This window comes from Vicugna pacos, chromosome 7 (assembly GCF_048564905.1).
Source record: "Vicugna pacos chromosome 7, VicPac4, whole genome shotgun sequence".
Taxonomy (NCBI): domain Eukaryota; kingdom Metazoa; phylum Chordata; class Mammalia; order Artiodactyla; family Camelidae; genus Vicugna; species Vicugna pacos.
The window spans coordinates 54,893,233-54,905,542 of record NC_132993.1 but is presented as its reverse complement, the minus strand read 5'-3'; the positions used below and the strand labels follow the sequence as shown (position 1 = coordinate 54,905,542).

The 12,310-nt window shown below is 35.0% G+C and overlaps 1 protein-coding gene across 1 annotated transcript in view; it reads left to right on the top strand.

Moving 5' to 3' along the window:
- Positions 1–12,310, top strand: part of SCIN (scinderin) — a 66,250-nt gene that overhangs the window by 17,971 nt on the left and 35,969 nt on the right. Inside the window, exon 4 of the mRNA XM_006217747.3 lies at positions 4,917–5,066. Within this exon, the coding sequence (XP_006217809.2) occupies positions 4,917–5,066 (150 nt within the window). The remainder of the gene's footprint in view (positions 1–4,916; positions 5,067–12,310) is intronic.

Below are 12,310 nucleotides of genomic sequence, written 5' to 3'. Positions count from 1 at the left end.
AATATCCCTCTGTCTTCTCCGCTCTCCATCACCACTGCTCTGCCCTACCGCACATGCGATTCCTCCCTTTCTGTGCCAAGCCTTCAGTGACCCTCCACGCTCACTGTGTTCATCTTCCATCCTTCAGTCAGAGATGTTTTTTAAAACACGTGTATGTGTCATTGAAGGATGTTGAGTTGGCTTGGCTTTAAACAACAATGAAATAGAATGTAAATAAACATTTGTGTATCCAAAAGCTAAAAAAAAGAGTCATGTTTTAAAGGTAAAAGAAGTGGACTCCTGGAAGTATCACACAAGTCATCATTTTTAAGCAGTGCTGAAAGAACCTCCACCCAAAGGGATCTCTGAATAAACTTCTATATTTAGTTAACTAGATCTAAAACTAAACAGAGTAAAAATAAAGCCAATAGAAGCAAGGGAGGGGAGGAGGTCTGCCCCTCCTCCTTTTGTAAACTTAGGTGTATTTAGAATAAATAACTTAGAAAAGGACAGAAGAGGAGCAAGTCCACACTGAATTCTTTGCACATGTTATGTATGAGCCAGCATCACATGGCTGTTGGGGGCTTGCCTTTAAACTCAGCTTCTGAAATCTTGCTTCCCTTCGAGGGCATTGTTGACTTATTTCCTGTCCCCAAATGAAGTTTGGCTGTACTTTGATGTTTTACTGGTTAACTCTGACCATGTAGTTTAAAGGAAATTTAGAAATCTCTGGTTTGCCCAGTGTGGTTGTTTCTATAAATATCACTTGCTGGCTTTTATGTCTTGTTACTAGTGGTCCAAACTAATTGCCAGTAATGGATTGTCTTTACTCCCTTATTTCTTCCTTTTCCAACTATCCAGAGTAATTTTGTTTTCCTTTAATAGTTTATATATTGAGTTAATTATAGTGTCACAGACTTCTACCAGAGGGTGTTCATGGGCATTATGCATATCAGCAAATTTTGGCCGAAATTTAAGTGGACGTTGTTCTGAATTGAATGGATGCTTCTGTGTTTACAGGGGGGTTTTATATATCCTTTCCCCAAAGAAATATAACATTATAGTGTTGAGTTGTTAAATTCCTTAGGCTCTTAGATGGTAAAATAGTTGCTTCTGAAACCATGTTTTCTTTACAACTTTCAGTGCCCATTACACATAAACCAGATTTACGAAGTGTTTTTCATCTAAATCAAGTTAAAGTATTACAAGTAAAACAATAAAACCTTTTCTGTTGTAATTTAATACATATAAATCTATCAGCTTTTTCAGCTCTATGCAGAATTTCTTTATTTTAGCCCACTCCCTTTAAAAAACAGTTAAGTTGAATTACAGGAGAGTTTTTCAAGCATAGGGCCAACCGAGTACAAAGTTTCCTTGTGCACAGAGTGGTGAAGTAGTCTTAACCAGCTACCTCTAAACAGAGCAAGTGTTGGGCTTGTACAGTTTATTAGTAGTACGATACAAACTAATTTCATCCTGGTAGAGCGCTGTTAAAATGAGATGTCTTAAAGACATCGTCTACATGTGATGGTATATAAATGGCTCAAATTAAATGAATGGCTCAAATTCTGTTTAAAATTTTAAAGCATGTTTTAATGTGCTGCTGCCATAATCAAACTGTTTGCATAAAAAGTTAATTAGCATTGAATGCAACAGGTTTTTAAATTAACTTTTAAACAGTTCTGGCTTTTAGTAATTTAAAATTAAAGTCCATATTTTATCATATTTCCTATCTGAGTGAAACACTGAAAATTCTAGTGCATAAGATACTATATATCACTTATAGAAATATTAGCATAAAATAAGGTGAAAGTAATGAGTAAGCATAACACAAAACGTTCATTTTCATGCTCAATAAGAAATTTTTTGTAACACTCTCTTTAGTGATTTAGTCATCTTTTAGTTAAAAGGAAAATTTCACTTTTAAAAGTTTTATTATTTTTATAAGTATTTACTGGGTATGTTTTTGCTGTTTTAAAGATTGAAATTGTGGTCTCTAAGCAATGGTGAGGAATATTTTCTACAACAAATTTATTTGTGAATTGATACTGCACATAAAAACTCCCAACCCAAAGTAATATCATAGAAAATATTTTGGGACCCAAAGAATATTATAAAATTCTATGTTGAATAGTAATTATGTTCATAAAATTATCATTATCCATAATTCATTTTTAAACACCTTTTACCAGGCTTCCATAATGCTTTACAGGTGCTAATAAAATTTAGCGTGATTTTATATAATCTCTCTGAACTAGGTGCGAGGTCGTTCATACAACCAAGGTAGGGAGACTCTAAACATCCGTCAGATGAAAATAAAAATATGGAGCAAGCCAGTAATAAAAGCTGCTGACAAGTCTGAGAAATCTGGAGAGCTAATTTTGGATCCACATCCTGTATTTCACTGTAGTGCAATATTGGCTTTCTCAGACCAACTAAGAAAAGAATTGTTTGCACAATATCATGGAATAAAGTAGGAAAGCAATCTAAGCTCAGAGCCTAAGTGTACTAGCAGAGGAGCAGGCTTGGCTGAAGTGGGTAATTAGAAGTTACAGCGTCCCTGTAACACCTGTCGTGTACAGTGTGCGCGCAGGGACCAGCAGGGGTTCTCAGATGGTTTAATGTTTAGAATCATCTGGGGAGCGTTCAATGAACACGGCTGCCCAGAACACACCCAAGAGTCCCTAAGGGTAGCCTCGGGTATCTGTATTTTTAAAAGTCACCCCCCTGCTCCACCACCTGATTTTAATGCTCAGTGATTAGGCATTGGCTGATCATTGGGAACCAGTTGTTTTCACACTTTCTAACAGCTAACCTGGGCCTGGTCTTCAAACTTGCCTCCAAATGTGAGCCTTGTAGTCAGATGCCCAGATGCAGAAAAGAGCTTAGAGAAGAAACCATAGCAACACATAATTCTCTCAAAAGCAGAAAAGAAACACCCCTTGACCACACTGAATAACTAAGTCCTTTTTATTTTATTTCTTATAAAGGCTTGAATTCTGAAAACTTGTATTTTGCTCTTAAAGAGGAATATGGAATATGTCGGTCAGGAACAAGGGGATACGAGAGGTCAGAGGAACTGCCCCAGGCTTCTGTGCTTCAAAGTTGTGCCTCCAGGGCCTGCCTGGAAGAAGGCCTGCCCACTGTCATGCAATCGATTAACTATTTTTGAATGAAGAAATGACTCTGGACTGAGAATGTCTTATAATCAGAGGAAAGAGCCAGACTCTCTGAATTTTGGAGTGCTCTGTTATTTTGCTGTTATTGATTTATTTCCTCTTTTGAAAAGTGCAAACACAAGGTCACATAGCCAGTAAGTGGCTGCCGGTCTGCCTCCTTCACACTTAACCACGATGTCTCCCCCTCTCCAGATGGACCAGATACAGATGTGTGGAAACGTTTTGAAAACCAAGTGTAGAGCTGACAGCATTAGCGTTGTTGTCTGCATGTCAGTCTCTCCTTGTTAGTTTTCCCTCATTTGTCTTTCTGTTCCCAGCACCTAGCTCATAATAGGCACCTAGTGAAAATGAGTTAGGTTTGGAAAAAAAAAAAAGAAAAAACACTGATTTAGGTATAGTAAAAACTGAAGGCTTTCTTTCTGCAAATACGTGCACCTCCCCATGCATTAAAACTGTGTATCTTGAAAAATCTTTTAATGCAGAAAAGGCAGAAACAGAGCTTATAATTTTGTTTCTACTTAAAGGGGAACTATATTGTTCTGTGGCTTTCCTTTATTCTTTATGATACGCAGTGATATTTTCTACATCAGTATTTAAGTATCTTCCTCAACTTGTAACCACTGAAGAATCGTCTGCAGTGCACAAATAAGGACATATATGTGGCCATCTCCCTACTGATGGCCATTTGACTTTGTTTTGTTTGTTTCCTTTTGTCTTTGCCTCCCACACTTGAATAGTTCTATAAGATAAATTCCTAAAAATGGAACTTCCTCCTTCTAAAAGCACATATACTTTTTTTGATATGATGTCAAATTGCCCTCAAAAAACGCCTGTGTCAGGACACATGACCCACATGGTGTGTGATGATGCCCACTCCCACATCCCCCCAGGCCTCCGTGCCAGGAACTTTCTTTCTTTCTTTTGTTAAACCACATTTACTGGAGACAATGATATTTTATTGTTATTTTACATTTGTAACTGTGTATCTTCTGAACACTGTGCCTAAGTCTAAACTATGTAATCTAAATGGCAACTAATGCAATCTGTTTAATTTAAAACTTTATCAAACTGTTGTTCTGCTTCTATTTTCCTAAATTTCTTTTAAAGTATAACTTTGATATTTAGTAATTTTTTCTAAGTATTGTAGTTTATATAACTATTATCCTGTTGTTGAACACTTAATGTCTTCCCACTGCCTCACTAACATAATCTCACAGCAGTGACAAGCCCTGTACATGTGTTTTTTCTTCTCTTTATGAATAATTTATTAAAATAAATTCCAGATAGTGATATTACTGGGTCAAAGGTTTAAGCTATTTTTATAGCTCTTGATAAGAATGGTTAAATTGCCTTACAAAAGAGATACCATTTTTTTATGATCATCGAGAGCATGTTACTATAACAGATTCTTGACTAACGTTCTGAAATATTAAACTTATTCTGAATTTAAATAATCTACGTAAGGTTACTTTCATAAATTGTGCTTAGTGGATTATATACACAAAGAATGGTGAGATGTGTCTTCATATTTTCCATGTTTAAAAAAATGCTTACGTTATAATGCTAACAGAAAGCCACAGGATACAGAATGAGGTATAACCTAAATATGTAAAATTATGTATACCTCAGCAATAGATAGCTTTAATTTTATTTTTTATGCCTTTTTGTTTTTTTGCTAATTAGCCAAGTGTGTAGTACACCAGGGCTGAATGTTCTCCACATATTTCTGTGGTCAAAAGACCTGTTTCTTCCTTACAGGAAATTTACCAGTGGTGTGGATCCTTGTGCAACAAATATGAACGTCTGAAGGCCAGCCAGGTTGCCGTTGGCATTCGGGACAATGAGAGGAAAGGAAGAGCTCAGCTCATTGTGGTGGAAGAAGGGAGCGAACCGCCAGAGCTGATAGAGGTGAGTTGAATTGTCTTTCTAGAAGGTTGCCGCTCTAAGGTGTGTATGTGAGTGTGTGTGTGTGTGTTAGTTTCAACAAATGCTCTAATACTTAGGCTAAGATTAGATAAGAGAAAATGTTAGAGTCATCAGAGTCATGGTACCAGGAAAATAGAACATCAAGACTATTATCTCTCATCATTGGTGTGACTGTGAAAGGAAGCCTTGTCCCTGTCTTCTGTGCTCTTCTAGGACACGTAGGGGGGCGATACTTTTGAGATGGACTATAAGAAAATGTTTTAGAAGAAAAATAATAGTTTCCTCATCTGGGCTTCTCAACTTTTTTTTTTTAATGCAGTGGTTTTCTTCAGTTTTAAAATTAATAATTAGTTCATGAAAGAAATAAAATAAAATTTTTAAAAAATTTTATTAAAAAATTGTTTTTGTGAAATAAAGTCTTATTCCAAGAGATTAAATAAACCAATATTTTAAATATTTCAATCATTTTTAAACTAAGAATTATAGGCAAAATACTTATAATTTTACTATAGTTGTTAAATTAATTTGAATTGTCTCTATGTTTTTCACTTAACAAATATATAAGTCCTGTGACCAGTTTTTCCCCTTTAAGAAAACTACAGTGAGTACCTGAGTTTATAAATTGTATATATTCCCTTAAGTAAAATGATCAGTCAAAGGGTATAATCATATTCAGGTTTCTCAGTACATGTTGGTAAATTTGACTCCCATTTATTCATTCAACAACTATTTATTTAACCCCTACTGTGAGCCAGGCCCTAGTGCTTTTACCAGTTGCTGCTTCCTTGCACAAGCCCTGTGTTCCTTCATGATTTTACAGAGTCCAGTCAGGACTTACTGTTGTAATACCTTTCTGAATCTTCCTGCATTTAATGGTAGCCAGTGGTATCTTGAGTTTTCATTTCTCTAATTTCCTGGGATATTGTTCATTTTCCCCAATGATTTTAGCCACTTGCACTTAAAATTTTCAAAAGGCTATCTTGTAAACATATTTTTAATTGTTTGATTTAGAGCAATTTAATGCATTAGAGTTACCAGATCCAGTGAAAACCTACACAATCTAGTAATCAAAAAATAATAATGAGATCATTTTATTGATTATAATGTCTTTAAACTTTATGACTTTAATAACCACTGAACACAGACTGTCACATTAATGATGTTTTGGAAACAATTTTAATTCCGTGGGAATACGCTCACAGTATAATGCTAAGGGAAAAGGCAGGATATAAAAATTTTAATACACTATATTAATAATACATGTTTATATGTACATATGTATGTATATATGTGTACTTTTGTATCTGGAAAGAAATGTGCTGAACTATTACCAATAATATTGTTGACTCTGAGGATGTGGCTTTTTGTTATTTTCTTCATTTGTCTGTGTTTTCAAAATTTATCATAATGAATGTGTATTCCTTCTATAATCAGAAAAAAAGGCCATCTGAAAAACTAAAATAAAATTAGGGATGGCTTAACTGGGTTTTCAGTAGTCAGAATAACATCGCTAATAAATTAGACCTCAAAAACTATTTAGAGCAAATTCTTAATTTTTCAGTATTTTTGTAGGCCTCTGTTCTGGAGATGTGATCACCATTTAAGTCATCTAATTCTCATGTTTGGTAGCAAAGATGAGATGTATTTCTAACTGACGGTAACCTCAGATCTCAATAGCTATGCTTTGACTGAAGTTGCCCCAGGAGCAGGATTTGCCTTTTTCAGGAGCTGGAGGGAATTAACTATTCATGTGTTGCATTAACTATGAGGTTGCGTTAACTACCACGGTCACCCTGGAAAATCCCTCAACCTCTGATTGTCTCTGGTTCCTCATTTGTAAAGTGAGGGGTTAGACGAAGTGGCTTCCCTGGTCCCTTTAGTTTCCAGTGATCTGTGATTCAGCCTTGTCCCTTACTTAGGCAGTAGCTGTGTTTAACTATCACTCATTTGTAGTCTGTTCCAGGAAATGAAGCCACTGAGGCTGAGGTCTTAACTGTGCATGTAGACTTCTGATGTCCTTGCTTACTGGATTTCAGTCAATAATCTGAGAAAGAAAAGTTTAAATAGTCAATTACTTTATTATGGTGTTAAATTAAAATGAGAGAATGCAAACCAGAAGAAAAAATTTGTTAAAATAGAACTGATTTTAAAATATTGTTAATAGGAATAAGGGACATACTGTTTCATATAAAACACGTATCTGTGTTCTAGAGCTTTTTGAGTTTTTTGGTTTCTAAATTGTCCTGGAAAATACCTACTTTGTTTCCATTCAGCACATTCAGTGTTTATTGCATTATGGTTGAACCGCTCTCACTCTGTTGAACTGAACTAAGTTTTCACTGAAAGCCTTCATTTTTTTTTTCTTAAAAAGCATTCAATGGGGATTTTTGTTCTTATAAATGTTCTTTTGCTGCGTGATTACAAGGGTAGGTAGTCGTTTACTGAATTATTTATGCACCTGTGATAAGCTAGTTTGACCTCTAGGCTTTCTTAATGTTGTACCTGTAACAATAAAATTCAAAGAGGTCATGACCTTGGTTGGGAAGATATTGCAACATCATTTTCACTAACCTCTTAATGGAAATTTTCTCTGATTGTGAGTGTAGTTGACATACCACAGTAGCATGAGCAGTACCTGTGACTTTTCAGATCACACTGTATCATGCATAACCTCAAAGTATCATTTATGTTCATCACAACTTGGTAATTAGGACAGTTATTGGACCTGCTATTCAATAATATTAACGCGTTAACTAAGAAACTTATGTATTACTTTATCACAAGTGTTTTTTGGATATATTTTGATATTTTGATAGCTGTATTCTAATATAATTGGGTTCTATTGTAATACTATGTATTTTATTTTATATGTGTAAAAATATTTTTCTTAGTTGGGGTTCATATACTCAAAAGTGGTCCAAAGTGGTTGATAGCGCACACACAAAAGATTACCTCATTTGAGATGATGGAATGTCATTTCTTTTTCTGAGACTCTAATACAACTGTTAACATTGCTAGTGAAGGATTCTAAAATTCTAAGACTCTTTCAAAGTGTCTTTTAAAATAGACCTTTTAACTGACTTATTTTTTTAATGAGAATCTTTTAAAATTATTTATCTTCAAAAACTTTGAAAGTCTATGTATAAAGGTTGGTAACGGCTTGAGACCAAGGACTTTTCAACTGGTTAAATGATTATATTATCATTTCTTCACATTCAGTGCTGGATTTTTGGAACTTGTCTTGATAATGCATTGAAGTACTCAACACTGAAAATACTGAAAAATAATTATTCTGAGAATTTTTTGAAAAATTGATCTTTATTTGGAGGTGATTCAGCTATCTATCATCACAATATTATTTTCACACAATTTTAATGCAGCTTATCCTTCCAACCAAAACACTTTGGAGAGTAATAGGGGGCACTAACCAGATAGGACCCAGCATGTAATAACAAGACCGCCTGGGGAAACAGGATGTGTGGACAGCCTCTTATCTGTCTCATCAGCACTTTTAAAAGCTCATATGCCTAAATATGAAAGTAATCTGTAAGTAGAACTAAGCCGGTAACTAAAGGCACATTCACCCTGTGCCTGTTTTCTCCTCACTGTAAACATATTTGTGTGAAAAGCTGCATATAAATTATGTAAAGCTTTTTTCTTGTTCTTTCTTCTTTTCCTATTTAAAATAAATAATCAATGAATGTGAAGGAAAACAAAGTATCTCACTAGCCCTACAGTCCCATACTTTCTTTGTTGTCTCTGTTCGTTCTCTAATCATTAGGAAGGGAGTCTGAAAAGTCCCGTGAGGAGAAATTGTTAAGGTCAATAATTTATCAATCAATTTAATTGACTTTCATTTTTAAAAAGGCAATATCACATAGACATCAAAGAGAGAAGGAAGAAGTGACAACTTGTTTGAAATAACAACAAAACAACTAATTTTTCTAACCCAGAGAGTTTTTTCAGTATCATTTGATGAACTTGTTAAGTCTATAACCATTTGCAAGTGCTAATGGAGGAATACCGGCAGTAAAAGTACTACAGGGAGATTGGGAGCAGATGCTATGTTGCTGAACTGTTAGATTTCTTGCTTTTAGGAAAACACTAAGGCTCCCTAGAAAGTCATATGCACCATCATTATGTTAGACTTTGGACAGGAAAAAAAAGGAAATTGGAAGAAAAATGAGAATGTCATATTTTTTAAATGGCTGGGTTGGCTCCCAATAAAGTTCAAAGACTCTGCTTATTTTATTGTCTGATTGAGAAGAGAAGCATGCACCAACTCTGAAGCAGAGTCAAAGAGTGGGAACAGACTGTGAGGGTCTTCAAATGCCAGACAGTGTGATTGGAATGATACTGCCAATGGTTGGAAGCCTTCTCATGATGAAACGTACATATTTTAGATTATATGGTAATAGCATATAAGATAGATATGCTTAATCTTAATCTCAAAAGAATCTCCCTATAATATAAGAATTGTATTCATCTTGTTTTTGGAAGTCATAATTGACTACTCAAAAATAAAATAATTCATCTAATTATTCTCTTGACAAGTTGATCAGATATTTATGATGTGCTCATCTGGGTATCTTGTAAGTAAAATCTGGAGTTGAATAGGTGCACACATTTCTTAAATTATCCTTTAGTGATGTCTGTTAAGGCAAAGAGTAAGGCTTTAGTCATATTTCTCTGAAGTATTTGGCCAAATAAAATTTGTATCTTATCAGGGTTATTCCAAGTTCCTTGAGGCCGGGTACCACCTTTATATTTGTGTATAAAGATATAAGGTTCCAATTCATGCTCATAAATATTTTATAGTTAATATAGTTAACTGTGACCTTTGTGGTGCCAGAAAACCAATTACATTTGTTCTTCTGTTTTCTAGAGAATAGCATTGCTTTAAAACTTCCTTGTGTTTTAAATGATAGTGATGATAAAGATATTGACAAAGCCATACTGTTGATTAACTTTTAAAACCAGTTGCATTTGTATAGGAGCAGTTAGTGTTTAGAAAAGGATGATTCATGTATTCTGCTAGTCTTCTTTCTACAGATGGATAGTTCCAACTGACATCTTGGAAAGTAATATCTGAGTCTTGAGCTTATCTACTTCCCATGTGTTAGGTAGATTGCATTTCTTCCAGGTGAAAGTACCTGGCACAGTAGGAAATAAATGGCTCATGTCTAAAACTATTCCTCCTGTGAATAAAAGCACATGTCCCCAGGAGCTGTAGTTGGATTCTGCCATCTGTAAAATCTTCCTTCCCAGATCAGGTCACCGCCCCCCTCCTGCCACTGCCAACTTAGTGTCCAGCAAAATTGGTCACCATTTCTATGTTTGACCACTTAGTGTCCAAAAAGCCCACTCCCCTCACTCTCTAGCACTCATCACTGCTGTCCATTGGCCTTGACTCCTCTGCTTGGCTGTTGTCCATGGTCCCGGAGCTGCCTCTCCTCACCACTGGGTTAAAAGTGAATATGGTCCACGAACACCAAGGAACTATACAGATGTAGAGCTTTATTTTATTTTTTTTTGAGCTTTATTTTTGAGATCACCCAATATATTTATCTTATTTTTCCCCCAGACTTAACATCAGAGGGCTGTGCATATGCTAATGCTTCCCAAGGTCTTATATAATTTAAATTTACAGAAAGTAAAATCAAGAGTGATTTTAAGCATTTAATAATGTAAGTACTGGAGTAGACATACATTGTCAGCATGTAAAGTAAGAGATCAAGAGATCAAGTTGGAATTTGGAAATTTAGAATTCTGTCAACATTCCATAAAGTTTCTCTGTGGAAACATTTGCTTCATAGCATAATCTTGAGTTTACCAGATTTACATGGGATATTTTAATCTTTTAACTAAAATAACATTGTATATTTAAATCAAGTTTGATCAGTCTGAAAATGATGTCATAGAGAATGGCAGAAATGTTACTTTCTGGGGATGATTTTTGATTAGATTAATCAGTCCCCATTTATCCTTGTAGAATGAGCCAAAGAAGTACTAGTAATAGAAATGGGGAGCCGTTTTGAAAATCCTCCTCATGACCATTTTGGTAAAATGAGTATACAGTATTTTTAAAAGGTTTAAAGATTTATAGGATAAATAGTAATAATAAATGAAAGTTAATAAATAAATGAAAGTTAATAATAAATGAAAGTTAAAATCACATTGCTTTTTAGCATGAGGGAACAAATATGGGTGTTTTGAGTTCCTTAATATGAGATGTAAAGTTGTTTTGTGAGTTTGTTTATAATACACGTACACACACATACACATCACTCATTAAACTACTTCCTGTTGCCCTCTTATTTATTTCATTGTTGTTAAAACTCTATACTTTGTAAAGTTGGAAATTTGAGTTGCTTGGGGTATTAATTTGGCCAATAGAGTAAACACTTAACGTTAAGAGACAACAAAAAAAATGTGTTGTCAGAGAGGCACACTTCTCTTTGTGTGCTAATTGGCTTAGGCTCCTTGTTTACCTCTCCTTTATTTTCCGGAGTCTTTTTGTAAGTTCTTGGGAAATTGAGCAATTGTCTTACATATTTTGGAATTTCCCACTCATGTCATATGAGGTGTGACACATCAGAGTGTTCACCAGGGTTTGTCGTCTGATTGACATGGCAGTAGCCACGTGGAGGGAGATTTGTTTGAGTTTACCATTCAAAGATTTTTAAGTTAAAGGGATCCAAAGTATTTGCTAGTCTCTCTAGATTAGTCCTTATTACATATGGAGTAGAGAGGTGCCAGTAGATACGAATCTTTCCTGTTCTTCTTTCTGTTGCACTGTAATTAAATCATTTCCTCCATTCTGCTTTTTGGCAATGATACTTTGTACACACCCCAAATCCAAAGACTTATAGTGCCAGGCAGTGCATGCTGCAAGGTTTCGATGCTCTCAGGAGCACTGTGGTTGCAGCTGCTTGTGTCTACCATTTATTGGTAGCTTACTATGTGCCAGATACTGTTTGAGGCACCGTTCACTTGTTGTCATTTATTTTAATGGAACTTTTATTTGAATCTCTAGTATTTAGTGCACATACCCATTTTGCTCCTCATCAATTCATCCACTGGGTGAAGTTGGAATATTCTGAACAAAGATACAAACTATAATAACAGTATAGTTAACCATATACTACAATAAGATAATTTTTCAAATGATCTTTCACTTTGTCCACCAAAGTTCCACATGATGACTTATGACCTGACTGATAAGG